Source organism: Oncorhynchus masou, chromosome 13, assembly GCF_036934945.1.
Source record: "Oncorhynchus masou masou isolate Uvic2021 chromosome 13, UVic_Omas_1.1, whole genome shotgun sequence".
Taxonomy (NCBI): Eukaryota; Metazoa; Chordata; class Actinopteri; order Salmoniformes; family Salmonidae; genus Oncorhynchus; species Oncorhynchus masou.
In genome coordinates, this window is record NC_088224.1 from 62402988 (window position 1) to 62429667 (window position 26680).

The 26680-nt window shown below is 40.8% G+C and overlaps 1 protein-coding gene across 1 annotated transcript; it reads right to left on the minus strand.

Annotated features, from left to right (window-relative positions):
• Positions 1-1074: 1074 nt before the first annotated feature.
• On the minus strand, positions 1075-26503 carry LOC135552793 (A disintegrin and metalloproteinase with thrombospondin motifs 15-like). Its single transcript, XM_064984641.1, has 8 exons — positions 25261-26503; positions 20211-20343; positions 10274-10441; positions 9390-9673; positions 8974-9151; positions 8290-8465; positions 4418-4593; positions 1075-3987 (listed from the first exon to the last, which is right to left on the minus strand). Exons 1-8 carry the CDS (start codon positions 26236-26238, stop codon positions 3210-3212), a joined length of 2871 nt encoding a protein of 956 aa, XP_064840713.1. The 5' UTR covers positions 26239-26503; the 3' UTR covers positions 1075-3209.
• Positions 26504-26680: the final 177 nt, after the last annotated feature.

Here is a 26680-nt window from a genome sequence, read left to right on the forward strand (position 1 = left end):
CAGAACACTTGAATCAGCAAATTGCAGTGACTGAATGAGGTGGATGTGTTGGAGATAGGCTCTGGTGATGTGCCTCTTTGGCTGCATCATCACTTGGGGATCTAGACTGAAAAGCAAACAGTTTGTGCCTCATCATGTTTATCTTTGGCATTCTAAACAGTTTAGTTAAAGGGATAGTTCAGTGATTTTATGTATTTGGATAAGTGTTTACTTAGTGGCGCAGTGGTGTAAGGCACTGCATCGCAGTGCTAGCTGTGCCGCTAGAGATTCTGGGTTCCAGTTCAGGCTCTGGAGCAGCACAATTGGCTCAGTGTCGTTTGGGTTAGGGGAGGGTTTGGCCAGCAGGGATGTCCTTGTCCCATTGCGCACTAGCGACTCCTGTGGTGGGCTGGGTGCAGTGCATGCTGACACGGTCACCGGGTGCAAGGTGTTTCCTCCAACACATTGGTGCGACTGGCTTCCGGGTTAAGTGGGCATTGTGTCAAGAAGCAGTGCGGCTTGGTTGGGTTATGTTTTGGAGGGCGCACGACTCTTGACATTCGCCTCTCCTGAGTCCGTACGGGAGTTGCAGCAAAGAGACAAGACTGCAACTACCAATTGGATACCACAAAATTGGGGGAAAGAAACAGGTAAAAAAAAATAATAATAATTAAAAAAATATATATGTTTTTCCTTGTCCACAGACTGCTTTCAAGGTAGGGAAACAAATATCTAAATCTGTAAATTTACTGAACTATCCCTTACAGATTGTGGTCTTATGAGTATGTGTTACTACAGTTAAAGAGCCTAGCCAACGACTTCCACACATCTGTCAACTTTTTGGCAAATCTAAGATAGGTTGCAGGCCTACATACAGTAGCTAGCCAGCAAACACACAACTACCACACAACATTGTTTCAATGCTGATTCAAAGTTGCGGGCCTCAACATTCCATTACTACTTTATAACGACCAAATTGGACAACTTTTGAGTTGATCATTGGTTGCTACTGCTCCCTACTGTATGGGGGAATCATCTGACTACTTGTCTCCACATCATTGACATTAAACACATGTGACCAAAACACAAAGAACACAATATTCACGTGTTATTTATTTGTGCGCAGATGAATGTATACATGGTATACAAATGCAGCTGACGAAAGAACAAGTCTTTTGCTGTACATGATGGAAACGAAAATGAAATAGCTACAATTCCAAAGAATACAGGAACCATCTAAAAGATGGAGACAAGACTGAACCAAGACTGTCAAAATAGCCAACAGAATTGTATCATGGGAGTGGATTCTCTCTTCTAGGTAGGTGCCCTTATTGACAGTGGGTCTGAATGGAATGTAGAGCAAAACGAAAAGCCTTTTGTCACTTTCCTATGCATTGCAATAAAACAATTATTATTTCATATTAATGTCAATAACACAGGCTTTATTAGAAAAGTCAGTAGAGAGGTCAAAGTATCAGAAATTGCATCACTAATGATGTGACATGGTCTTGTAAAGTTCCTATTATAATTGACCAGCATTATATTGAAATAGCTGAACCGAACACACTGTAACTAATAGTATTTAATGGAAACTCAAATTCTTAAATGACCATGCAAAAGGGGAAAAGGAAGAATCGTAGTATCCGCTCCACTGCTGGAGGTAAGAAAGCAATGCTATGTCAAGTTCATGTAGTGAATCTGAGATTTGGCTCTTGCAGTACTAAGGGTTTCCTCTAATTCAGTATCCTCATCTCTTTGGCGAAAACATGAATCAAATCTGAGCTTTGTGAAATTTGCACTGTTCAAGACACAACATTAAGAGGAAAATGATGCATTGCACAATACAGGTACATTGTTTCTTGAAATGAATCATTAGTTATACAGTACATACAGTACCTTTGATGTTTATATATAAGGTTTGTTTCTCTCAAAATATTTAATTGTTTGGCCAAATTAAAGCTTTATTGTATCACTGAATTGATTAAAATCGATTCCTAATTGGTTTGATAATTGCCTATTGCTGGTAATCGTTTCAAGTGTATAGGATATTTCATTAACAAGTTTTCATTATCATCACATGAGAAATATTACTTACTGTTTAATCATGAAAACTGATAAAGTTATATTGTAGGGTTTTTAACAAGACTTTTTCAAATGGTTTTAGATTAGAGTAGTAATTTTTTACAATTTTTTAAATGTATTTTTACATCAAACTTATGTCAATGTACCTAATACATTAACAATTAACAATACTAATAGTACAATTCCACTGTAAATACCCAAATATCATTTGAAACTAGTGCATGGACGAAACAGGTCTTATATTTTGCAGACACAGCACTGCACTTCACATTTTATTAAGATTATTACTGAAAAAATGGGGATGGTGAACTTCAGATGTAGGTAAATCAAGATAATAAACACCCTGCTCCACTGATAATCCAGTGACTGATTTGAAGTTGATTGAGTCTCTTGTGTCATATACAGTAAATAGTCTATAGACCCATATAGACTGTACCTAGACCAGCACTGTGTGTGTGCGTGCATGTGTGTTTTACTCTTTGTCTCACTCGAGGTAGACTGGCTGTGGCTGTGTCAAAAATCGTTATTGCGTACTCCCAACTAAAATAATACGCTATGTACTAACCGTACTGCATACTATTTAGAACATACTGTTTAGTAAAAATGTATGCAGTAATGAACAAATATCAACATACTAGGCTCATCCACACCGAGAGGGTGTCATCTAATGCATAGCTGGGTTGTCCCCCGCCTTTCGTTTATTTTGGTACAGCAGTTCCCCTTTTCTGATTATCAGCTGTTGTCAAACTCACATGGATCTAATAAACACGAGAATCTTCTTCAATAGTGTGCAACGTATTCATATTATATCAAAAGCCGAAAGAAGTATGGCATCCTGGCATTAAAAACACTCAATATTTGAAATTTCACATACAATTAAACGTTATATTTTCGCATACGCAAAGACCCTACTACTTAGGACACAAGTACGAGTAGTTGGACACAGCCAGTAACTCCAACTCAACTGAAATGGTCCCTCTACCACTTTCTTTCCCTTAGCTGTTTCAAATACCATTTTGTCATCACAGTCCTCCACAACAATGCCATGCACTATGGGAGTCCGTCAGAACCTTATAGGACAGCGAATGGGTTTTCTTTTCAAGAGCATCACTGGAACAACACAAAGAGTCAGCAGACATAGAACTTCTCTAACATGGCTGCACTGTGCAGAAATCTAGTTCCTGTGGCTTCATCATACCAGCACAGTGCTCTCTGGGTAGGTGCAAGCCAGTCTGAGTAGTGCAACGCAGCGGCCGCCGTTTGAAGCCCCTCCCGCATGTCTTGGAGCACGACGACCACTGGCCTATGTCCCACATGGGACAGGGGTCCCCACATACCCTGGTGGCAGCTGGCCTCTGTAAGCTGTCACAGTCCATGGCTGTTTTGCCCTCTGGGTCCGTACACTGAACCCGTCTACTCTGGAGCCCATTCCCACAGGTCACGGTGCACTCTTCCCATGCCCCCGTCGACCACATGTTCGGGGGAATGGACTTGTGCGATGGCCCCTTCAGCTCCACCTTGTTGCTGTCCATCAGGACGCTGTTCTGCGAGTGGCTCCTCCCCACTTTCTTCAAGATCTTCTCCTCCTTGTGGTGCTCCCGAGCCAGGTAGAAGGAGTATCGGACCCGGGGCGGGGTCATCTTCCCCACCGAGAGGACCTCCACGGTCAGGGCTTCCTGGAGAGGCCTGGTGGCCTGGAGGATCTCCACAGCACTAGTGGTGCCGCTGTAACGCAGCAGGCTGCCCTTCACAATGATGTCCCGCTCCACCGCTGACACCACGTAGTTCCCATTCAGAAGGTATTTGCCGTGTCGGTTCTTCACCGCTAGGTAGTTGTCGTCGTTAACCAAGGCCCTGTAGCCACGCTGTCGGATGTCAATGTTGGACGCTCCCACAGGCAACATCACCACAAAGTTGTAGCCATGCCTGAAAAAATTATGGTGACATAAAGTATGGTGACATAAAGTCTGGTGACACAAATTATGATGACAAAAGTATGATGACAAAAGTATGCTGACATAAAGTATGCTGACATAAGGTATGCTGACAAAAGTATGATGACAAAAGTATGATGACATAAAGTATGTTGACATAAAGTATGGTGACATAAAGTATGGTGACATAAAGTATGATGACATAAAGTATGATGACATAAAGTATGATGACTAAAGTATGGTGACAAAGTATGGTGGCATAAAGTATGGTGACATAAAGTATGGTAACATAAAGTATGGTGACATAAAGTATGGTGACATAAAGTATGGTGGCATAAAGTATGGTGGCATAAAGTATGATGACATAAAGTAGAAGATTCTTGTATACATTGAGAACAGCATACTTTGTGCTGGTCACTTACATGGGTTTGGTGAATAATCCGGACACTTTCTTGCATCTTTGGTTGTCCCCTCCACACACACCACACTTGTCATACTTCTTATTGGAGCTGAGCTTGCCGTCACAGCCCGCCTTGATACATTTCCCTTGGACACACACTGCAGAGGTATCGGGAGAACAGGGTGTTCCATCAACAACCTGTAGGTGTGAGTAGATTGAGAAATATATTAGTGAGAGTGAGAGGAAGCAGGCTTGCATGTGTGTGTGTGTGCGTGCGTGCGTGTGTGCTTGCGTGCGTGCGAGTGTGAGGTTGTGTGTGTGTGTGCGTGTGTGAGGGTGTGATGTGTGAGGTTGTGCGTGTGTGTGTGCGTGTGTGAGGGTGTGATGTGTGAGGGTGTGCGTGCGTGTGCGTGCGTGTGTGAGGGTGTGATGTATGAGGTTGTGCGTGTGTGTGTGTGTGTGTGTGCGTGTGTGAGGGTGTGATGTGTGAGGGTGTGTGTGCGTGTGTGAGGGTGTGTGTGCGCGTGTGAGGGTGTGCGTGCGTGTGTGAGGGTGTGATGTGTGAGGTTGTGCGTGTGTGTGCGTGTGTGAGGGTGTGATGTGTGAGGGTGTGTGTGTGCGTGTGTGTGCGTGTGTGAGGGCGTGATGTGTGAGGGTGTGCGTGCGTGTGTGAGGGTGTGATGTGTGAGGGTGTGCGTGCAGGGCTTGACATGAACTTGTCCTTCGGAAAATATTTTTTACTTGTCCGAAAGCTCATGTAAAAAAATGGTTTGTTACACAATGCGCCAAAAAGGTAACTGGAAATAGTGTTGTATGCTGCATGGAACCATTTTACAAAATAAAATGTAGCATTATCATTATTATGCCTATTAGCACAGAAAAAATCAGACAAAAATGTAAGCTACCCACCCTCTGCCTACTGGCTTCTTTGCAGATTCAAGACTGTCTCAAAATACGACATTGCCCCTTTCAAGGCCCAATGCAGCCCTTTTATAGCAATATCAAATAATTTCTGCGTAACAATTAAGGACCTTACTGTAACTTTACAAAAGTCTCTTTTTAGCAATTTGCTAGGACTGTTTGGAGCGGTCTGAGTCGGGATGGGAAAACTGAATACCAGCTGTAATTGGCAGGGAGGTTTGGAACTCTCTTTGTTATTGGTCTATTAACCAATTTATTGCATGGTGATGTCACCATGGAAAGCCGAAACTCCCGCCAATGCAAACCTGCTGATTAGATTGTATTTTCAACCAGCAACTATCAGGAAATAACACTGAGCAATTATTTTCACACTTTTACAGTGTTAGTTTTATCAGCTGATATAAAACAATGTAAAAAAAATAATGTTGACTGCACTGGGCCTTTAAGTCTCTTCTCAAGGATGATTGCAGCATTAGGGTTACAATTACAACAAAATACTTGTTATGTTTTTATAAAATAATTTTCTAATTCAAAGAATCAGGTGGCAAATGGCTAAAGTAGGCTACTTCAAAGCAAGGTAAACTAACTAAGACATGTTTACATTCAGGTTTCAGGGGATATCTATTGACAGCATGGGAGATTCTAAGAATTCTTAGAATATATTTTAAAGCCAATGTTGAATAGAGGGGAATCCCAGCTTTCCAACAGTGTCAGATTTCTCTTTTCAGCTCCCAATACTCAGCGCTGGAGAGACTGTTTTACAACCGGAGTACGTAGCATTGGTTTATTAAGGCACCCAATCATCAACTGCATGTCGGCCATTTGCAGTGTGCCAGTAGAAGGTTTTAAGGGACATCGGACTTGCCAATGACATTAACACATGCTAATAGCTAAATAGTTAACTATTGATATAACTAGCCAGGCTACACGATATGTGTTGAATTAGCTATCTAATTAGCCTGTAGTCTATAATTTTTTTATAGGCGAGGGCCTCTCACTGGCACACATGCACAAGCATACACCATAACTATTCCAGGACTTCCATGACGGTACAAACTCTGTTGCTGACCAGAAATGTGTCATAACTGTGCAAATAACTCACTGATTAGTAAGGAATATCAATATGTGCAAACACAGCTACACTCGGCTCTGCGACTTGATCTCAAAAGCTTGCAACCCGGAATGTTTGAAAGACCTCTCCTGTCAATGCAATACAATCCTACTTGATGCGCTCTGCAGAAATTGGGAGAACAGCAATACTTCGCATCCTGAGGACAATGAACCAATTCTTATCCAATTCTGATTGGAGTAATTGTTAGATGTTGTGATTTTTGAACGGACTCAAATCTATATTATTATTGCCCAACTTTTTTTTAACTTGTCCCCGAAAAGCGTTAATGTTGGTGTGTGTGTGTGCATGTGTATATGCGTGCACATGTGTGAGAGAGAGATAGAGTAGAGAGAGAGAGGAAACAGAGAGAGATTCCATTCTAAAAGACCACAAATGGATCCACACTTTCTATCCAGCAACTATCTGGACCATCTAAGGACAGAACAGCAAACAAGCAATACAAATATCAGAGTGCTCAAAGAGAAAGGGAGGTCTGGTATGTATTGATATAAAAGCTTGTTTGATATAAAAGCTTGTTTCACCGGTTGGCTGCGTAAATACTTGCCGACATACAACAGCTGTAAACCAGCTGTAAACCAGCTCTCTCTCTCTCTCTCTCTCTCTCTCTCTCTCTCTCTCTCTCTCTCTCTCTCTCTCTCTCTCTCTCTCTCTCTCTCTCTCTCTCTCTCTCTCTCTCTCTCTCTCTCTCTCTCTCTCTCAATCAAGCTTCTGACTGGCATTCTTCTTCACACTCTTCAGAGAAAACATGACTTATGCCTTAGTTTGGTTACGATGGTTGTAGCCTACAACATCGCGCTTAACTCTTTAATTGACAGTGCCACCTGTCATTAGATCACTAAATGTGAGACAGACAGTGTTTGTTGGGTACCACTTCACTTGCCACCCAGCGTTATAACAAGTTATGACGCAATCATAACCATGTCATAACAGCTGACATAACTTGTCCTAACCTGTCATAATATGGTCATAACACTGTCATGACATATATTTACACCTGTTGTGACCATATATTGTGTTATTTTATGTCTGGTTATAACACTTACATAAGAGTGTCAAAACCCACAAAACCTTACACCATAGCCTATGTGTCAACAATATGCTTATGCTTATATAATATCATTTTTAAAATATCATTGTCAGACATGCATCGACCCCAATGCTCTGTTGCTGATGACTGGGATGAATGCAGGAGCAGATTTCAGGAGCAGGACAAGACACCCTCTTTGTGACTGATGACTGACATAAGGGCATGTATGTGATTGGCCTATCTGGCTTATATGATTATGACGGTCATAATGCTTCTTGACAGTGTCATAAAGACCATGTTCTTAGTCCAAGTAAATTGACACAGGTCATAATGCTTCATGACATTGTAATAAAGTGTCTTTTCTACAAGTTATTTAAAATATGATGAAAAAACATGACTGTTAAGAATTCATTACAACAAAGGATTTTAAGAAACAAACTTTAAATGAAAGGAAACTTCTTGGCAGGGGAACAAACTAATTTGATTAAATGTGGGTTTTGACACTCTTATGTAAGTGTCATAACCAGCCATGAAATAACTACATATATGTCACAACAGGTGTAAATATATCTGTCATGACAGTGTTATGACCATATTATGACAGGTTATGACAAGTTATGTCAGTTGTTATGACATATTAGGACATGGTTATGACCGTGTCATAACGTGTTATGACACTGGGTGTCAAGTAAAGTGTTACCGTTTTGTTGTTTGTTTGGTGCAATCTGTTACCGCAGGCCAGGAGAAGTTAATTTCTCAGCAGCCTTTCTCAGCATTCTTCAGCAGGTTGCTACTGCAGTCTGCAGGTACTCACCTTTGGAGCAAGGACATAGAAGTAGCCTGTTCCATTGGCCCTGCAGATGAGCTTGCACTTGTCCTTGGGTGACACTCCAGAATATTTGGGGACCCACACCACAGACGCTGAGAGTCTGTTGGTGTTGAGGCTGAATCCGTTGAACGCCTCACACTGCTCCTCGCGGAAGCTTTTGCCTATGGATTGTATGCTTATTAGTAACGGGGATCCATACGAGTACACATCTATAAAAAAAATGTGGGTCATCCTTTAATGAAGCAACGTATAAAGGCATTATAGGACATGAATAAAGTCTTCATGAGCACTACATACACGCTTGACATGAAAAGTAAAAGAATAAGATGTTTTATTGTCCGACAGGTGCACTGAAACATGTTGATTACATCTGGTACTTTGCCAAATGTTACATTACCTTTTGTGACTGTTCATATTACATAACATTTGCTTATGAATGATTTCTGAAGCTTTTATATAAGCTTTATCAAGGACTTGTGTCTTTCTTTAACACGTCAAATTGTAATTTTAAAGTGGGACATTCAGGTTTCACACTCAGGTTTTAATTTAGCATATTTTTACAAATTAGCATGTCAGCAAATCTTATTTCTTGTGGTAAAGAAGCTAAATGCTTCCAGTTTTCAAAATCATATAATTAAGGATTATTTAAAACTTCACAATGAGTTCTACCTGATTCTGGGCAGACGTCCAAATTGCAGGAGCGATACTTCACACGGAGTCCTTTGCAGTATTTCCCCCCATATTCTGGAACAGGGTTGTTACAGTCTCTTTTGGCAAGCTGAACTCCTCCTCCACAGGTTCTGGAACATGACCCATACACACCCCACGTCCCCCATCCACCGTCCACCTGTAGGAGAACCACACACATTTAGAACCTGCAGTCTAAATTACATGTACAGCCTATAGTTACATTATAGTATACATTTCGAAATAGAGGTTCCAGTACATATTATTATTAAGATATAGATGCTTCATTGTTGTTAGATTGTGAAATCATTGTATTCATTGTGAGATCAGTCTCTACCAACATCTACATCAATAGCAGTAACTAAGCAGATCAGAACACAAACAGTGAGTGTGCTCACCTTGGTCTTAGTGGTGTTGTTCTTGTCGGTGCACACCCCTCGGAAACAGAGCTTACTGTTGCCACAGCTGGTGCCATCAGCCCAGGGGAAATGACGTGTCTGGCAGACCAGTTGGCCTCTGGCCTTGCCCGTGCACCACAGCTTGGAGCAGTGCTGCATGTAGGGACAGGGCTTGGAGCCCGTACCGAAGGCCAGCTCACATTGGCGGTGGAGGCTGTAGTTGGTGCCTGGGAGGCTCTCGGGCAGAGCCAGCAGCTTTTGGGGCTGATCCAGAAGACAGTCCCCTTTTTAAGAAAAACAACCACAGTGTCAAGATATCAGCCGTGCAAAGCCAGCCAGGTTGAAGACAATTGTTATGGTTTATATCTGAGAGTGACAGGTGTTGTCGTAGGAAGCAATATCTCTGCACTGTTATTCAAAATTCTCTTGCAGTTGAACAAAGCAGTCTTCACTCCTCTTAATCAGCATTTTTCAAGATTTGTAAGCCATTACATAATCATCTTTTCCAGCCCAAATAAGTACAAATACCTATGCAAAAAAACCTGTGCAACATTAAACAAGCATTGGAACTCTTTATACGTCAGCCAGCTAATGCAGACATTGAACAGGGACAGTATTGGGAATGAGCGGCCCATGAACTCCAGTGCTATTACTGCTAATTGCATGACCTCGTTTAAGAACTCCAATAGTTCAAACTGTTTAGATTTGTTGCAAGGGTGAGATCAAAGTCAAATCTTTTTCAAAGTGTGTGTGGGGGGGGGGGGGGGGCATAGAGTATATACATTCGTATGACAGCTACAATTTACACAGGCAGAACTCACACACACACACGCACATGCACAACAGCTGCAATTGACAGAGACCGAGCTGAGTGGCTGACTGACCGTGGCCTCTGTCCAGGAAGTCTGTAATGATGGCCGCACTGCACACAGACCAGGGGTTGGCACGGTCGATCTGGATCAGCGTGGGGGACATCATGTGGTTGTCCTTGAGCTTCCCAAACACCTCCTTGCAGGCATTCACATTATCATGGGGCATGTTGAAAACATGGCCTGGAGGACAGAAAAAATAGCACAAGGAGGAAATATGACCAGGACGACTATAAAATCTAAAAAAATAGAATATTGGTTATGGGGTACTAGGTTCATTTCGTCATCATAATTTGAATCAGTGTCAATCATCATCAACAAAATCCAATAATGTTCTAATTCACGTGTCAAAAAAACCCACAGACAGAGGGTCTGCTGGTTTTTGTTCCTCCATTGTACTTGATCGATTAAATATGGACACTAATTAGAAAGGAACTCCCCTCACCTGGTTGTTTATGTCTAAATTGAAAGGAAAAAACAAAAACCCGCAGACACTAGGCCCTCCATGGAATGACATGACACCCATGTATTAATTAGAGGATGATTTAATTAAGAGGAAAAATTACATCTCTGCTCAACAAGCCATTGAGACCTTGCTACTGTTGAGCAGTGGTTTGTTTGCAGATATTTCCCCCTTTTATTAAGTTAGCAATGTCCATTTGTTTTGCTCAGCCTGCTGTAGCTCATGGTGCTAGCCTGGCTTAGTACCATTTGCTTATGTTTGTAATAAAGACCGCTGACAGTGGAACATAATCACAGATTCATTGGGACGAGAACAAGGACACTCAAGGAGGTTCACTAGTCTTCTAGTGTTATCATTGAGGCGGTGTGCCCTAGTAGGAGGTCCACTGTGTGCAGCTCACCCTGCACTAACATAAATAACATGACAATATCTACTTCTGCTAAGCTTCCCAGAAAAGCAATGAAAACAAGCAAGCATCCCTACAAAAGTGCTCAAAATAGCCCACGTTAACATTTGTAGCTTAAGAAACAAGGTTCATGAAATGAATAACTTGCTAGAAACAGATTACATTCATATTCTGACTATCTCTGAAACTCACTTAGATTATACATTCGATGATACAGTGGAAGCAATACAAGGTTATAACATTTAAGAAAAGACAGAAATGCCAATGGTGGGGGTGTTGCTGTTTATATTCAGAACCACATTCCTGTAAAGCTTAGAGAGGATCTCATGTTAAATACTTATGAAGTAATATGGCTACAGGTTCATCTGCCTCATCTAAATTCCATTCTTGTGGGAAGTTGCTATAGACCACCAAGTGCTAACAGTCAGTATATTGTTAACATTATTGATAATGTATGTGATATCGACAGAGAGGTATATTTTCTGTGTTATTTAAATATTGACTGGCTTTCGTCAAGCTGCCCACTCAAGAAAAAGCTTCAAACTGTAAGGTTGACTGATAAACTGAACCAGGTTGCAGGCACTGGTTACAGTTTGAAGCTTTTTCTTGAGTGGGCAGCTTGATGAAAGCAGGTCAATATTTAAACCAACATGTATTGATCACATCATTACTAATGCTGGAGAAATGTGCTTGAAAGCAGTATCCAGATCCATCGGATGTAGTGATCACAATATAGTAGCCATATCTAGGAAAACCAAAGTTCCAAAGGCTGGGACTAATATAGAGTGTATAAGAGGTCATAAAATAAGTTTTGTAGTGATTCCTATGTTGTTGATGTAAAACATTGTTGTTGGTCATGGTGTGTAATGAGATGCAAACGGTCGCTGCACTTGACACATTTATGAAACTGCTTATCCCAGTTACTAATACGCATGCACCCATTAATAAAATGACTGTAAAAAATAAAAATTATTAAATCCATTTAGATTGATGAGGAATTGAACAATTGTATGGTTGAGAGGGATGAGGAAAAATGAATGGCAAATAAGTCTGTCTGCACAACCGATTGGCAAATGTACTGCAAATTGAGAAATCACGTGACTAAATTGAATAAAAAGAAGAACAAACTACACTATGAAACAAAGATAAATGATGTAAAGAATGACACTAAAAAACTTGAGCACATTCAATGACATTTTAAAAAAAAGTCAACTCGGCTCCATCATTCATTGAATCAGATGGCTCATTCATATCCCAAAACCAATTGATATTGCCTACTACTTTAATGAATTTTTCATTGGCAAGATTAGTAAATTTATGCATGACAAGCCAGCAACAAACGCTGACACTACACATCCAAGTTATTTTGACCAAATAATGAAAGACACGCATTGTCATGTTTTATTGTTTTATTCTGGAAAGTGAATGTGGAAGAAGTAAAAAAAATCATTGTTGTGTATTAACAATGACAAGCAACAAGCAAGGGTCTGACAACTTGGATGGAAAATGACTTAGGTGAACAGCGGACGACATTGCCACTCCTTTTTGCCATATTTTAAATTTTAGCCTACTAGAAAGTGTGTTTCCTCAGACTTGGAGGAAAGCAAAAGTCATTCCGCTACCTAAGAATAGTAAAGCCCCCTTTACTGGCTCAAATAGCCAACCAATCAGCCAGTTAACAGTCCTTAGAAATGTTTTGGATTTTTTTGTGTGGATTAGATACAATGCTATTTTATAGTAAATAAATTGAAAACAGTCTTTCAGCACGCTTATAGGGAAGGATATTCAATTAGCGCAGCACTTACACAAATGACTGATGATTGCCTGAGAGAAATTGATGATAAAAAGATTGTGTTGTTAGACTTCAGTGAGGATTTTGACATTATCAATCATAGTCTGCTGCTGGAAAAACGTATGGATTTACATCTCCTACTATATTTTGGATAAAGAGCTACCTGTCTAACAGAACACAGAGGGTGTTCTTCAATGGAAGCCTCTTCAACATAATCCAGGTCAAATCAGGAATTCCCCAGGGAAGCTGTTGAGGCCTCTTACTTATTTCAATCTTTACTAACGACATTCCACTGGCTTTGAGTAAAGCCCGTGTGTCTATGTATGCGGATGACTCAACACTATACATGTCAGCTTAAACAGCAATTGAAATGACTGCAACACTTAACAAACAGCTGCAGTCAGCTTCAGAATGGGTGGAACGGAACAAATTATTCCTAAATATTTCAAAAACTAAAAACATTGTATTTGGGACAAATCATTCATTAAACACTAAACCTCAACTACATCTTGTAATAAATCATGTGAAAATTGAGCAAGTTGAAGTGACTAAACACTGTCTCTGTCCATAATAAAGTGCTGCTCTACCTTCTTAACAGCACTATCAACAAGGCAGGTCCTACAGGTTCTAGTTTTGTCGCACCTGGACTGCTGTTCAGTTGTGTGGTCAGGTGCCACAAAGAGGAATTTAGGAAAATTGCAATTGTCTCAGATCAGGGCAGCACGGCTGGCTAATATTGCCTGCTAACCTGGATTTCTTTAAGCTAAATATGCAGGTTTTAAAATATATACTTCTGTGTATTGATTTTAAGAAAGGCATTGATGTTTATGGTTAGGTACACATTGGAGCAAGGACAGTCCTTTTTCGCAAATACGCATCGCATCGATTATATGCAACGCAGGATAAGCTAGATAAACTAGTAATATCATCAACCATGTGTAGTTAACTAGTGATTATGATTGATTAATTGTTTTTTATAAGATAAGTTTAATGCTAGCTAGCAACTTACCTTGGCTTACTGCATTTGCGTAACAGGCAGTCTCTTCGTGGAGTGCAATGAGAGGCAGGTGGTTAGAGCGTTGGACTAGTTAACTGTAAGGTTGAAAGATTGAATCCCAGAGCTGACAAGGTAAAAATCTGTCGTAATGCCCCAGAAGAAGGCAGCAAACCCACCGTTCATAGGCCTTCATTGAAAATAAGAATCTGTTCTTAACTGACTTGCCTAGTTAAATAAAGATGAAATAAAGGTGTAAAAAATAAATAATTATAATAATAATAATAATTCGGCCAAATCGGTGTCCATTGTTACGAAAACTTGAAATCGGCCCTAATTAAATCGGCCATTCCGATTAATCGATCGACCTCTAATGCATACCCCACAAGACATGCCACCAGAGGTCTCTTCACGGTCCCTAAGTCCATAGCAACCTATGGGAGGCGCATGGGAGTACTACATAGAGCCATGACTACATGGAACTCTATTCCACATCAGGAAACAGATGTAAGCAGTAGAATCAAATTTAAAAAACAGATAGAAACACACCTTATGGAACAGTGGGGACTGTGAAGCAACACAAACATAGGCACAGACACATGTACACACACACACACATGATAACATACACACTATACATACACTTACACCTGGATTTTGGGTTGTAGATATGTGGTAGTGAAGGCCTGAGGGGCACACACTTAGTGTGTTGTGAAATCTGTTCAGAATGTTTTTGAAATTGTATAACTGCCTTCATTTTGCCAGACCCCAGGAAGAGCAGCTGCTGCCTTCAGCAGCTAATGGGGATCCATAATAAATATGAATTCTTCACTGCAACTGTTCATGGCAGGACACTTGTGACTCATGTTTGATCCCCATACTTTTCTATTCAAACTCATATAGCCTACATGTTTTAGTGCTAGTATGTATATTATACACTACGTTGTGAAATGTCATGTATTCACTTGAACTTCATCCAATCCACACCAAATATCAAACCAACCACTTTTCCCAATGCTGTCATAGATTATGAAGTATAATACTCACAGGCAGTAGAAGTAAAATAACAATTTTCTTTGATGGGGAAAAAAAAGTAAACAGTTTGATGTTATTGGAAACAAAGTCCTCGGTACCAAGTCATCACATCCCACACGGAAATGACGACTTCATAAATGGATGTAAAATATGACAGGGTCCTTTTTGAAAGGAAATTGTATAATTAGTTAATAGACGTGTGCACCTTAAACCAGTGCCTCTCAATGGGGCCTCACATCTGCTAGTACTTCCCCATCTGTTTTCAGGCTTTACTTCTTTCACAGCTCCACATGGATGACTGAAAACACCTGATCGCAACTATCACTTGTCTCATTAATAATACCAGCCTTGACAAAAATGGCTTTCATTGGTAACGAGGCCGTTGGACAGAATGACACCCATTTCATTGGATCAGAGGAAGAAGGCGAGAAAAGTTCAAGAGTTTTCAATGGGCCTTAGTCCTTTTTCCCCCATTCCATGTCTGACAAATTAGAAATGGTAATCAAATGATGCATGTGGGGAGTCAAGGACCCCCAGGGCAGTTCACACATGGAGAGATTATGTATGCTCTTTGGTCCGACTTACAACATCTCATTTCTACGGAGATTGATGAACTGTACAGTACATCCACAGCAGACTAGAACTGAATTAGTTAACACCAAATGACATCATCAACACCTATCATCTTTTGTTCAAGACATGCATAATGCCTACAAGTTCACTCTGGTATTAACAATATTCAACATACAAGTCTATTTGGGCATTGCCATGTTATTTATTAGCTGTGAACATCGAAGACGATGAGGTGCCTGATGAAGAGCTCCTTGGCCTGTTTGTCAGATGTCTCTACCTATTCCATCTATGCTCCCTCCTCTCAAGCTACTACATTATTAACCTCCTATCATCTAAAGCTGTGGAAGTCCAACACCCAAGAACTGCCAGATCCCTACATTTGTTTTATAAATGTTTTTGTTTGTTTTGTTTTTTAAGCAACTTTGATTCTACTTGTATTGAAAAGCACTATATAAAATAAATATTTTGTTATTATTATAATTTTTATTATTTAGTCTTCACACGCTATCTAGAACCAATAAAGTTTATTTGGCTGTCCCCAAAGATCAAATCACCACGATGTGTAAGAGGTGCGTAACTGGCTGCCGTGAAGTCAGGCGCAGGAGAGCAGAACTGGGTAATAACCGGAGCAGTTTAATGAGGCAAAACCAACGGCACCCAGAACAACACAATATGGGTTGAAATAACCCGTCGCAAACCAGTCTATAATGTACATACACTTTACAACAAACAATTTCACACACAGACATGGGGGGAACAGAGGGTTATATACATGTCACATAATGAGGGAATGTAAACCAGGTGTGTGGGAAAACAAGACAAAACAAATGGAAAATGAAAGGTGGATCGGCGATGGCTATAAGACCGGTGACGTCGACCGCCGAACGCTGCCTGAACAAGGAGAGGAACCGACTTCGGAGGAAGTCATGACACGATGTCACAATAGCAAGTCAATTTAATTCTAGTTTGTAAATACCAAGTTCAGACATGGTTGGTTCTCTGCATGGCTCTATTCTGTATTTACAAATCAGTATTGTATAATGTAATTGACAGTATGGTAGGGTGCCAGTAAAATTGTTGCTATTTTCACAAATGGAACATGTTCAAATGATCAGATCTTAATACTATTTGGTATTAAATTGCCTGGACCAAAATATAAAAAGAGGGGCAAGTAGCCTAGCGCTTAGTGTTGGGTCAATAACCAAAAAGTTACTAGTTCGAATCCCCAAGCCAACAAGGTGAAAGATCTGTCGATCTGCCCTTCAGCAAGGCAATGAAATGTGGTCAAAAATGGCTGATCCCTGGCCGTGACCTCACTCTCCAGAGGTGTCTCAGGGGGAGTTGGAATGTACAAAAAAACACATGTGTACAAGCTACCCTCTTGTACATGCAGTAAAACAGGACAATTGTAAGCACCCCTATTTGAGTATATGCAGTATTATAAGCAGAGCCACTGTAGAGTGAGTCATTTTACAGTGTTTTTCCTCTTTCTCAGTTTTTAAACATGTTCTAATCTTAATAATTGTTGGTATATAGATGGTCTGGACCTTATATAAAACAATATAAAATAAATCCAAACACTGTCACTCACACACACTCCTAGAGTATAGTATACAGTATAAGCATTTCCATTGTCAGTCAATAGAGAATGAGGCCTACCTCTTTCTCTCCCTCTTTCAAAAGCACACGTGTACACAAATACCACAGATCTACACACACACACGGGTGTGCATGGAGGTCTCATGGGAGGGTGGGGTATGCCAAATGGGTCATCTTTGTGCACGTTCTGACCACTTCTACAATGCGCAGACATATATGGAAGGTGTCATTCAAATCAAAAAGGGTGCAGACAAAAAGTGATTACATTTATAACATGAACGACCCACACTTATTCTACAGCAAAAGGGTAATTTGTAAGTCGCTCTGGATAAGAGCGTCTGCTAAATGACTTAAATGTAATGTAAATGTAAGAATATCAATTCTACAGTTTCCACAAATGAATGAAACCAGTTAGGACATCAGACTAAATAAGATTAGCTTCAAAGATCTGTATTTGTACATACATTCAGAATGGTTTGGCTTTCCCACCCGGTGTTGTTTGTTGGTGTGTGTGTGTCTGTGTGAACACATGGGTATACAAGCGTGTCTGTATGTCACATGTGTGTTTGTGAGAGAGGGAGAGAAAGAGGGAGAATAATGTAGCAGGTCTCACTCTCTTTTGACTTACATTGGATTTGCTTATACTGTATAATGTACTCTAGAAGTGTGTGTGAGTGTGTGAGGATTGCTTTAGATATTGTTTATACAGTAGATACAGTGCCTTCGGAAAGTATTCAGACCCCTTGACTTTTTCCACATTGAGCTCAGGTGCATCCTGTTTCCATTGATCATCCGTGAGAAGTTTCTACAACTTGATTGGAGTCCACCTGTGGTAAATTCCATTAATTGAACATGATTTGGAAAGGCACACACCTGTCTATATAAGGTCCCACAGTTGACTGTGCATGTCAGAGAAAAAGCCATGAGGTCGAAGGAATTGTCTTGAGGCACAGATCTGGGTAAGGGCACCAAAAAATGTCTCCAGCATTGAGGTCCCCAAGATCACAGTGGCCTCCATCATTCTTAAATGGAAGATGTTTGGAACAATCAAGACTCTTCCTAGAGCTGGCCGCCCAGCCAAACTGAGCATTCGGGGAAGAAGTGCCTTGGTCAGGGAGGTGACCAAGATCCCAATGGTCACTCTGAGAGAGCTCCAGATTTCCTCTGTGGAGATGGGAGAACCTTCCAGAAGGACAACCATCTCTGCAGCTCTCCACCAATCAGGCTTTTATGGTAGACTGGCCAGACGGAAGCCATTCCTCAGTAAAAGGCACATGACAGCCCTCTTGAAGTTTGCCAAAAGGCACCTAAAGACTCTCAGACAATGAGAAACATGGTCTGATAAAACCAAGATTGAACTTTATGGCCTGAATGCCAGGTGTCACGTCTGGAGAAACTGTACACTATCCCTACGGTGAAGCATGGCGGTGGTAGCATCTTGCTGTGGGGATGTTTTCAGCAGCAGGGACTAGGAGTCTAGTCAGGATTCGGCGAAAGATGAACAGAGCAAAGTACATAGAGATCCTTGATGAAAACCTGCTCCACAGCACTCAGGACCTCAGACTGGTGCGAAGGTTCACCTTCCAACAGAACAACAACCATAAGCACACAGCCAAGACAATGCAGGAGTGGCTTCGGGACAAGTTTCGAAATGTGCTTGAGTGGCCCAGCCAGAGCCCAGACTTGAACTCGATCGAACATCTCTGGAGAGACCTGAAAATAGCTGTGCAGCAACACTCCCCATCCAACCTGACAGAGCTTGAGAGGATCTGCAGAGAAAAATGGGAGAATGTCCCCAAATACAGGTGTGCCAAGCTTGAACCGTCATACCCAAGAAGACTCGAGGCTGTAATTAGGGGTTGAATACTTTTGTAAATGTGATATTTCAGTTTTGACATATTTATACATTTGCAAACATTTCCAAAAAACTGTTTTTATTTTGTGATTATGGGGTATTGTGTTTAGATTGATGAGGAAAAACATTAATTTAATAAATTTTAGAAAAAGGCTGTAACGTAACAAATTGTGTAAAAAGTCAAGGTGTCTGAATACTTTCTGAATGCACTGTATTATTACACACCTTCCTAATATTAAGTTGCACCCCCTTTTGCCCTCAAAACATCCTCATTTCGTCGAGGCATGGACTTTACAAGGTGTCAAAAACGTTCAAGGCTGCCCATAGTTGTGTCAAGTTAGCTGGATGTCCTTTGGGTGGTGGACCATTCTTAATACACATGGTAAACTGTTGAGCATGAGAAACACAGCAGTGTTGCAGTTCTTAACTCAAACCAGTGTGCCTTACACCTACTACCATACTCCGTTCAATGGTACTTAAATATTTTGTCTTGCCCATTCACCCTCTGAATGGCACACATACACAATCCATATCTAAATTGTCTCAAGGCTTTAAAATTATTCTTTAACTGATTTCCTCCCCTTCATCTACACTGATTGAAGTGGATTCAACAAGTGACATCAATAAGGGATCTTAGCTTTCACCTGAATTCACCTGGTCAGTCTATGTCATAGTACAATAAAACCTGACATTGTAGACAAAAGCTTTGGCAGAAATGAGATTTTGTTGATCAATAAGCTCAGATAGCAAGTGTACCAAATTAAATACTATTTTTCTGTTATTTCTGTTATGGACATGAATGGGTTAATAACAATAGAGTAGTGTTGTTGACTTTAGAAACATTTTAGAAAATTGAGTATTTCCATTATTCATTAGATAATCTAGCTAGTCTCCAATGGTCTGCATATCTGCACATGTTTCCTATGCGTTATTCAGTCTAGCTTTACGACGCTCACAACCTGGAACTAACAGAAACACTTTGTTTATACACATTCTGATTTGGTCTATAGGAGAACCCTTTAAAGAACCACTTTTGGTTCTTGGTAAAAAATGTTTTGTGCCAGGAAGATCACTTTTGTGATCCATGTAGAACCCTTTCCACAGAGGGTTCTACATGGAACCCAAAAGGGTTCTACCTGGAACCCAAAATGGCTCTCCTATGGGGATAGCTGAAGAACCCTTTTGGAACCCTGGTAGATACCGATAATACACAAGGTAGAGTGATCTTCACTCACCCAATTCATGAGCAGTGGTGAAGGCCGAGGGGAGACCATCATCCTCGATGACAGAGCAGCTTCTCTTGGGATCACACATAGTGCCCACGTCTGCCATGCCTAAGGTGTCACAGGTAGTGGCTCCACACAAGTCCTGTTGCAGGAAAAAAATGACATTTAATCATCTGGACAATGTGTGTAGGTGTGTAATGTAATTTGTCTTGCATGTATGTGTTGTTATTTCATTGCATATCCACCATCTTTTGGTAGATATTTAAACAGAAAACACTAACAATCCGGTCCATTGTTCTGGTTAGACCCATTTTTTAAATATATCTCTCCCTCTCTCAATCTGGCCCAGTGAACTAACCCTTTAATCCACAAGATGTTTATGGAATGTTACAGCTGTCAGAGAAGAACAATTACACTGCCACTTGCCAAGAGGTATGTCTGACAATGGAACTGTTAAAAATGCATTGTACTTGACTATTGTACAATGCTTTTAAACACAAGCTTATTTGATTTGAGTCTGAGAATTATTATCTGATATAACTGCATTGTTCATACAAGCACATTAACACCATACCTCTAGCCTACAATATTAAATTCAATAACCCCCTATCCCAATAAAGTAAATAAACACACTTTAAGGTAATTGTATAGGTCAAGGCATCTTCACCATATAAGTGGGATCATTTTACACCACTTTGATCACAGTTGGACAGATTCAGCCTCAGAATTAAGTGTTATGCACTCAAAGAGAACCAATGCATTAGATTGGTCCCAGCCAAGCTAGGCTTAATGGAAAACAGACAGACTGGCTGAATCCAGGCTGAGAGGCAGGACTAAAGGCTCACAGCTGGAAGTGAGTGGATCATCACAGAGAAATGGATACTTCCCATTCCACCATCGGAGTGTGTCAAATCCTAGCTCTGGTCCAGGCGTTAGTGCTAATGCTGAGCCTGCCATTAGCAAGCTGTGCTGAATTCCTGGACCAGAGCTAGTGAAACCCCTGCCTGGCCTGTTCTACCTGTGCCATTTCAAAACTCAGTGGCATGGTGATAACATGGGTTGGGATCATCGTTGAGTGATAATGCCCGAGAATCCGATGTTTGGAGAATATATTGTGTTGTTAGGCTCGAGTCGAAAGCCGGGAAACCATGCCAATATATCCTCTAAACACTGGCTTTGAGGGCACTATCACTTTTATACGTATTACCAACATATTAAAATCATTTACATATTTTGATTAAAAACATTGTTTGGATTAATTTATTCATACCATTTCATCCTTTCACAAGATATAGTCCCGGCACAAATCCAGGGTTGCTAGAGACGCGACCCAGTCTTTCTGTTCTGGATCTATGGACACGACCCAGTCTTTTTGTTCTATATCTATGGACGCGACCCGGTCGTTCACTCTAAATGTTCCATTGCCATACTGGCTGGCAACGTTCTTATCCCTTGCTACCTAGCTAACTATGGCTAACTTACAGTCACGTCAAAAAGTGCAGCCAGAATAACAGCAAAGTAGCTGCATTTTGTATTTGTTTAAGCTGTGACATTTATTTGGATACATCCATAACAATGAGCTAATGAGGGGGATTTTTGCCTGGCATAGAAAATGTGCTCACTCGTCAGGACGCTGTTGTTCAGAGGAGCTAGCCAACAACACCGCTACAGTAACACAATCACTTCAAACTGAAACTGGAAAGACTGCAAATTAGCTGCATTTCGTTTAGCCTTTTTTCTATAGATTTTTTTTGTATATATCCATAAAAATGATGCCAGTGGATTCATGATTTCGACTAGCTGAGAAACACTGCATGCCTGTCTGTGTCGTCCCGACACGTTCACTACTATGGGACAGCAGGAGATCGAACTTTAATATTGAAACAATGTTGCAAATGTTGGAGAGACAAACAGCAAGGTTTATACAAATCTCTGCTGTTGAAAACGAAACATTTACATTTAAGTCATTTGGCAGACGCTCTTATCCAGAGCGACTTACAAATTGGAACGTTAGTCTAAAATAAATGTGAGATAATGTCTATATGCTTTTTATACACAGCTGAATGCTGTTTTAACCAATCAGCATTCAGGATTAGACCCACCCGTTGTATAACGTATGATAGAGAACTCTAGTGGCCAAAAGGCAGTTTTAGCATGGGCAGCGCAATTGAGGGCTTCCAACGTGCTTCCGTCCAGTGGCGACCGTCATTTGTTTCGAGCCCCACCTGTTTTGCATGTTATTTTGGCATTAGTACGTGTCACATATCAGTTTGACATAAAATAATGTTTTATCTACAGTAGCTTTGATTGGACTGATCATGTTAACATCATACTTTCAAAATCTTAGCTAGCAGGCATCATCATGAATCAAGTCGACAATCTAAAGGCAAATCCTTTTCAATCCTTGTCATATGTAGAGAAATAATGAAGAGAAAGTATAGATAAAATGTATATGTGCTCATCGAACATTGTTATAAACATTACACAACAAGTTGGAAATCGAAAATTCAACAATGAGTGGTTTGGAAGGAATCAGTGGATAACTGCAAGCATTGCAAAGCAATCACTAGCCTGCTATTCAGTGAAATGGGTGTGTGGTCTCAAGTCTGGGTTTAAGAGTCTCTTTTCCAAGTTTAAAAGGATAAACATTCAACATTGGCCATGCTATTAATCCAGCATGACTTCTGCCGCGCTCAAAACAACAGGAAACTCAGAACTGGAAAATCTTACTTTAGTGCGTTGAAGACAACTAGGAACTTGAAATAAAACAAGCTCCGACTGGGAAAATACGTTTTGAACGGTCATCCAACTCGGAATTGCAAGTCGGGAACTCAGGCCTCATTTTAGAGCTCCGACCTGAAGATCACCGACGTCATCATGATTCAACCTTGTTTTTTCCATGACTTCTCATTGTCTTGAAAGCACCATCAATCCAGAGAATGCCAGACTTTTATGACAAAGTTTGATGACAAAATTTGCCCAAATACAACTGCCGCGCCACCTTCCTGTTCAAGTGAGCACAGCACAACAAGGTTTGTCCGAAAATGTATTGTATGCTGCTGCATAAAATATATAATATACCAGAGAGATATGTCTACTGTAGGTACGAAAGTAATACTAAATGTATGTTGTGTAGTAAGCTGTTAGCTGTTGGTGGTGAACATCTAGCCTATAGCCTGTTTCAGAGAAATGTCATCATCGAATATTGTAAAAGCTTTCATTGGCTGCTTATATGCCCCCTTTATTTATCCTATGGTTCTGACTTGGTGTACAGGGAGAATAATGTAAGAATGGCCCATGCTCTGAATTAACAGGGGTACCTTGTTAAAAGTCCATTTGTGGAATTTCTTTCCTTCTTAATGCGTTTGAGACAATCAGTTGTGTTGTGACAAGGTAGGGGTGGTATACAGAAGATAGCCTATTTGGTAAAATACCAAGTCCAAATTATGTCAAGAACAGCTCAAATAAGCAAAGCGAAATGACAGTCCATCATTACTTTAAGACATGAAGGTCAGTCAATCTGGAAAATGTCAAGAACTTTTAAAGTTTCTTCAAAAGCAGTCACAAAAACCATCAAGCGCTATGACGAAACTGGCTCACATCTCAACATCAGCTGTTCAGAGGAGACTACGTGAATCAGGCCTTCATGGTTGAATTGCTGCAAAGAAACCACTACTAAAGGACACCATTAATAAGAAGACACTTGATTGGGCCAAGAAACATGAGCATTGGACATTAGATCGGTGGAAATCTGTCCTTTGGTTTGATAAATCCAAATTTGAGATTTTTGGTTCCAACTGCTGTGTCTTTGTGAGATGCAAAGTAGGTGAACGGATGATCTCTGCATCTGTGGTTCTCACCATGAAGCATGAAGGAGGAGTTATGATGGTGTGGGGTTGCTTTGCTGGTGACACTGTCTTGAGAGAATGCCAAGAGTGTGCAAAGTTGTCATCAAGGCAAAGCGTGGCTACTTTGAAGAATTTGTTTAACACTTTTTTATTTACTACATGATTCCATATGTGTTATTTCATAGTTGTGATGGCTTCACCATTGTTCTACAATGTCGAAAATATTAAAAATAAAGAAAAACCTTTGAATGAGTAGGTGTCCAAACTTTTGACTGGTACTGTATATATTTTCTAAGGCATTAAATGAGGCTGAATAAACTGTTTCGCTGCCAGAAAAGGCTCCGCTGATAGCCAGATGTAGCAGTGGTAAGGTGTTGGGACTCTGCTGTTGAGACAGCTTTATGTAGGCCCTAACAGTTTGTGAGCACCGTTCGTCACCGTTATAGTGCAATTAATGTATGTTTAGTGTTGTGTTGTGTAGTGGCTTTGCTGGCATGCATACATTTTTCACTTTGCCCCACCAAAATGTACATGCTCAAATCGCCACTGCTTCCGCCAATTTAAAATAGTCAAATGGGTGGGGATTCCTATGGGTTGTAACCTCATTGTCTCTGCCCATGCTGTCACAGACGCTATAATGGCATAGATATAAAGCTGAGTCCACTATCTATCTCTATGTTTGGGATGGAAAAATAGGTGACTGGCTAGACACATTCTGAAAGATGTGCAACAGTCGTTGTTCATATGGTTCCTCTTGTTCCATGAGCATGTTTTTGGCTCAGTGATCACGATTGTGGGGGCCTTTATGCTAAATGTTTTGCAATGTGATTCATGATAGGAAAAAGGAGGTGGACTTTTAAGATGTGAAGACAGATGAGTTGCTTTTCAGCTGTGCAGTTAGTTGTAAGCAACGTTTTCATTTTTTTCTCGTAGAGATGCATAGAGTAAAAATTGGAATTGGAAGTGTAATTTTAATTTACTTCCTTAATTAACTGAAAATGAATTGACACCCAAACCCACCTTGTCTCTGCATTATCAGGCTGCATGTAACACACAGGGATGTGTCTATAAAAGAGCACTTAGTATTGTATTTGGAGATAATGTATTGGGTGACAATGAGATAATAATTTTAAAAAGTAATAATTGATGATTGCATGGATGCTAATCTGCAAGTAAACATTGACACCTGGCTGCAACTCACCACACCTTACCTGTTTGGTGAATAGGATTGCAGTGTCCCAGTATTCAGGGTGCTTGTCATCGTATTTGTTTAAATTTTTCTGCCAAGAACAGAAACTGCGCAGAGTGAGGGCAGCATTGGTGGAAACCTTGGGTCCTTTCTCTGTTTCGTTGATCACCATGAAGCCCACTACCACTATGTTTATGGAATTCATGATGCTGGGGTGCTTGTAAAGCCTTGAAGCAACAGACATCAGGGTCAACAGGTAATGTTTCAAGTCATCCCCATGGAATTTGGCCATAGACTCATCAGCCACGACAAGAACCTCCACAAACCTAGGGATGGAGGCAAACCTTTTGGATCTACCCAGGCTCTTCAATACAGTTTCAGTCAGGCTGTCCATCTCCCTTCCTTTCATACGTTTATATTTCTCAAAAGACCCTGGAAGGTTTTGGGTCAAACCAGGTTCTACTCCACACCTGTTCGTGGTGGTATTGCCGCTGGAGTCCCTGTCACGTCCCCGGCGACGTATGACATGGGTTCTTCTCTCAGTATTCACTGTATATCCTCCTCCGGTCCTTTCGTTCCCAAGTGGATTGATGAAATATTCCATGCCCTGGTAAGAAAAGGCGCCTTGTAAGCCTTTGCACAGGCTCAGCGCAGCATACGATTCCTGGTCTGCATTGACATCACCGGAGTAGAAGCAGTGGTTCAGGTCTGTGGTTGCAGAGGAAGTTGATGCTAAGGAGCCGCTGTGAGGACTGATGTTGGGCGCAATAAATGTAGAATCCGGTGAAAGGTTTAGATAACATTCTTGCCTGAAAGCAGTAATTTTAAAAACAACTAGCTGGTCATTCATTCTTCCCTCCGTCTGTCGAATAGTATGTCTTTCTAAATGTTGATGATCTAATCGAACAGGTACGCAAAAATCTATTTCCATGCAATAATTAAATTTAGCATATAATAGGACATCCATAAAAATAAACAGAGATCCAATAAACATAGACATCTTTGTAATACAAAAACTATTATTTATCGATAAATCCGCCACTGTCCTTGGTGGTACCACGTCTGCATGTGAGGTTGACAATCCAGTGCGCTGTGTCACAGAGCCGCAGTTGGGCGTCCTCAAAGGATGAAAGACCAAAAGATGTGATCGATTCCCATCTTGAACCAGACTATTGAGCCCAGACTGCTCTTTGGACTTTGTGAGTTTGACTCTCTGGAGTCATGTTCATAAACATTGAGAACTGTCAACGGAAATTCGGGGAGGTGCTGAGAAAAGCTAGTTGGACATAGTCTACCCCCTTGGTTTATGCTTTAAACCGCAGCCACTTGTAGCGCTCTAAATATTATTATCACATGTGGCAAGAGCTGAACTGTCTCGTCCCACTATCAGAACCAAAAGTGCGTCTCTGACGCGATAGGTTGAACACTCATCACCTACCACA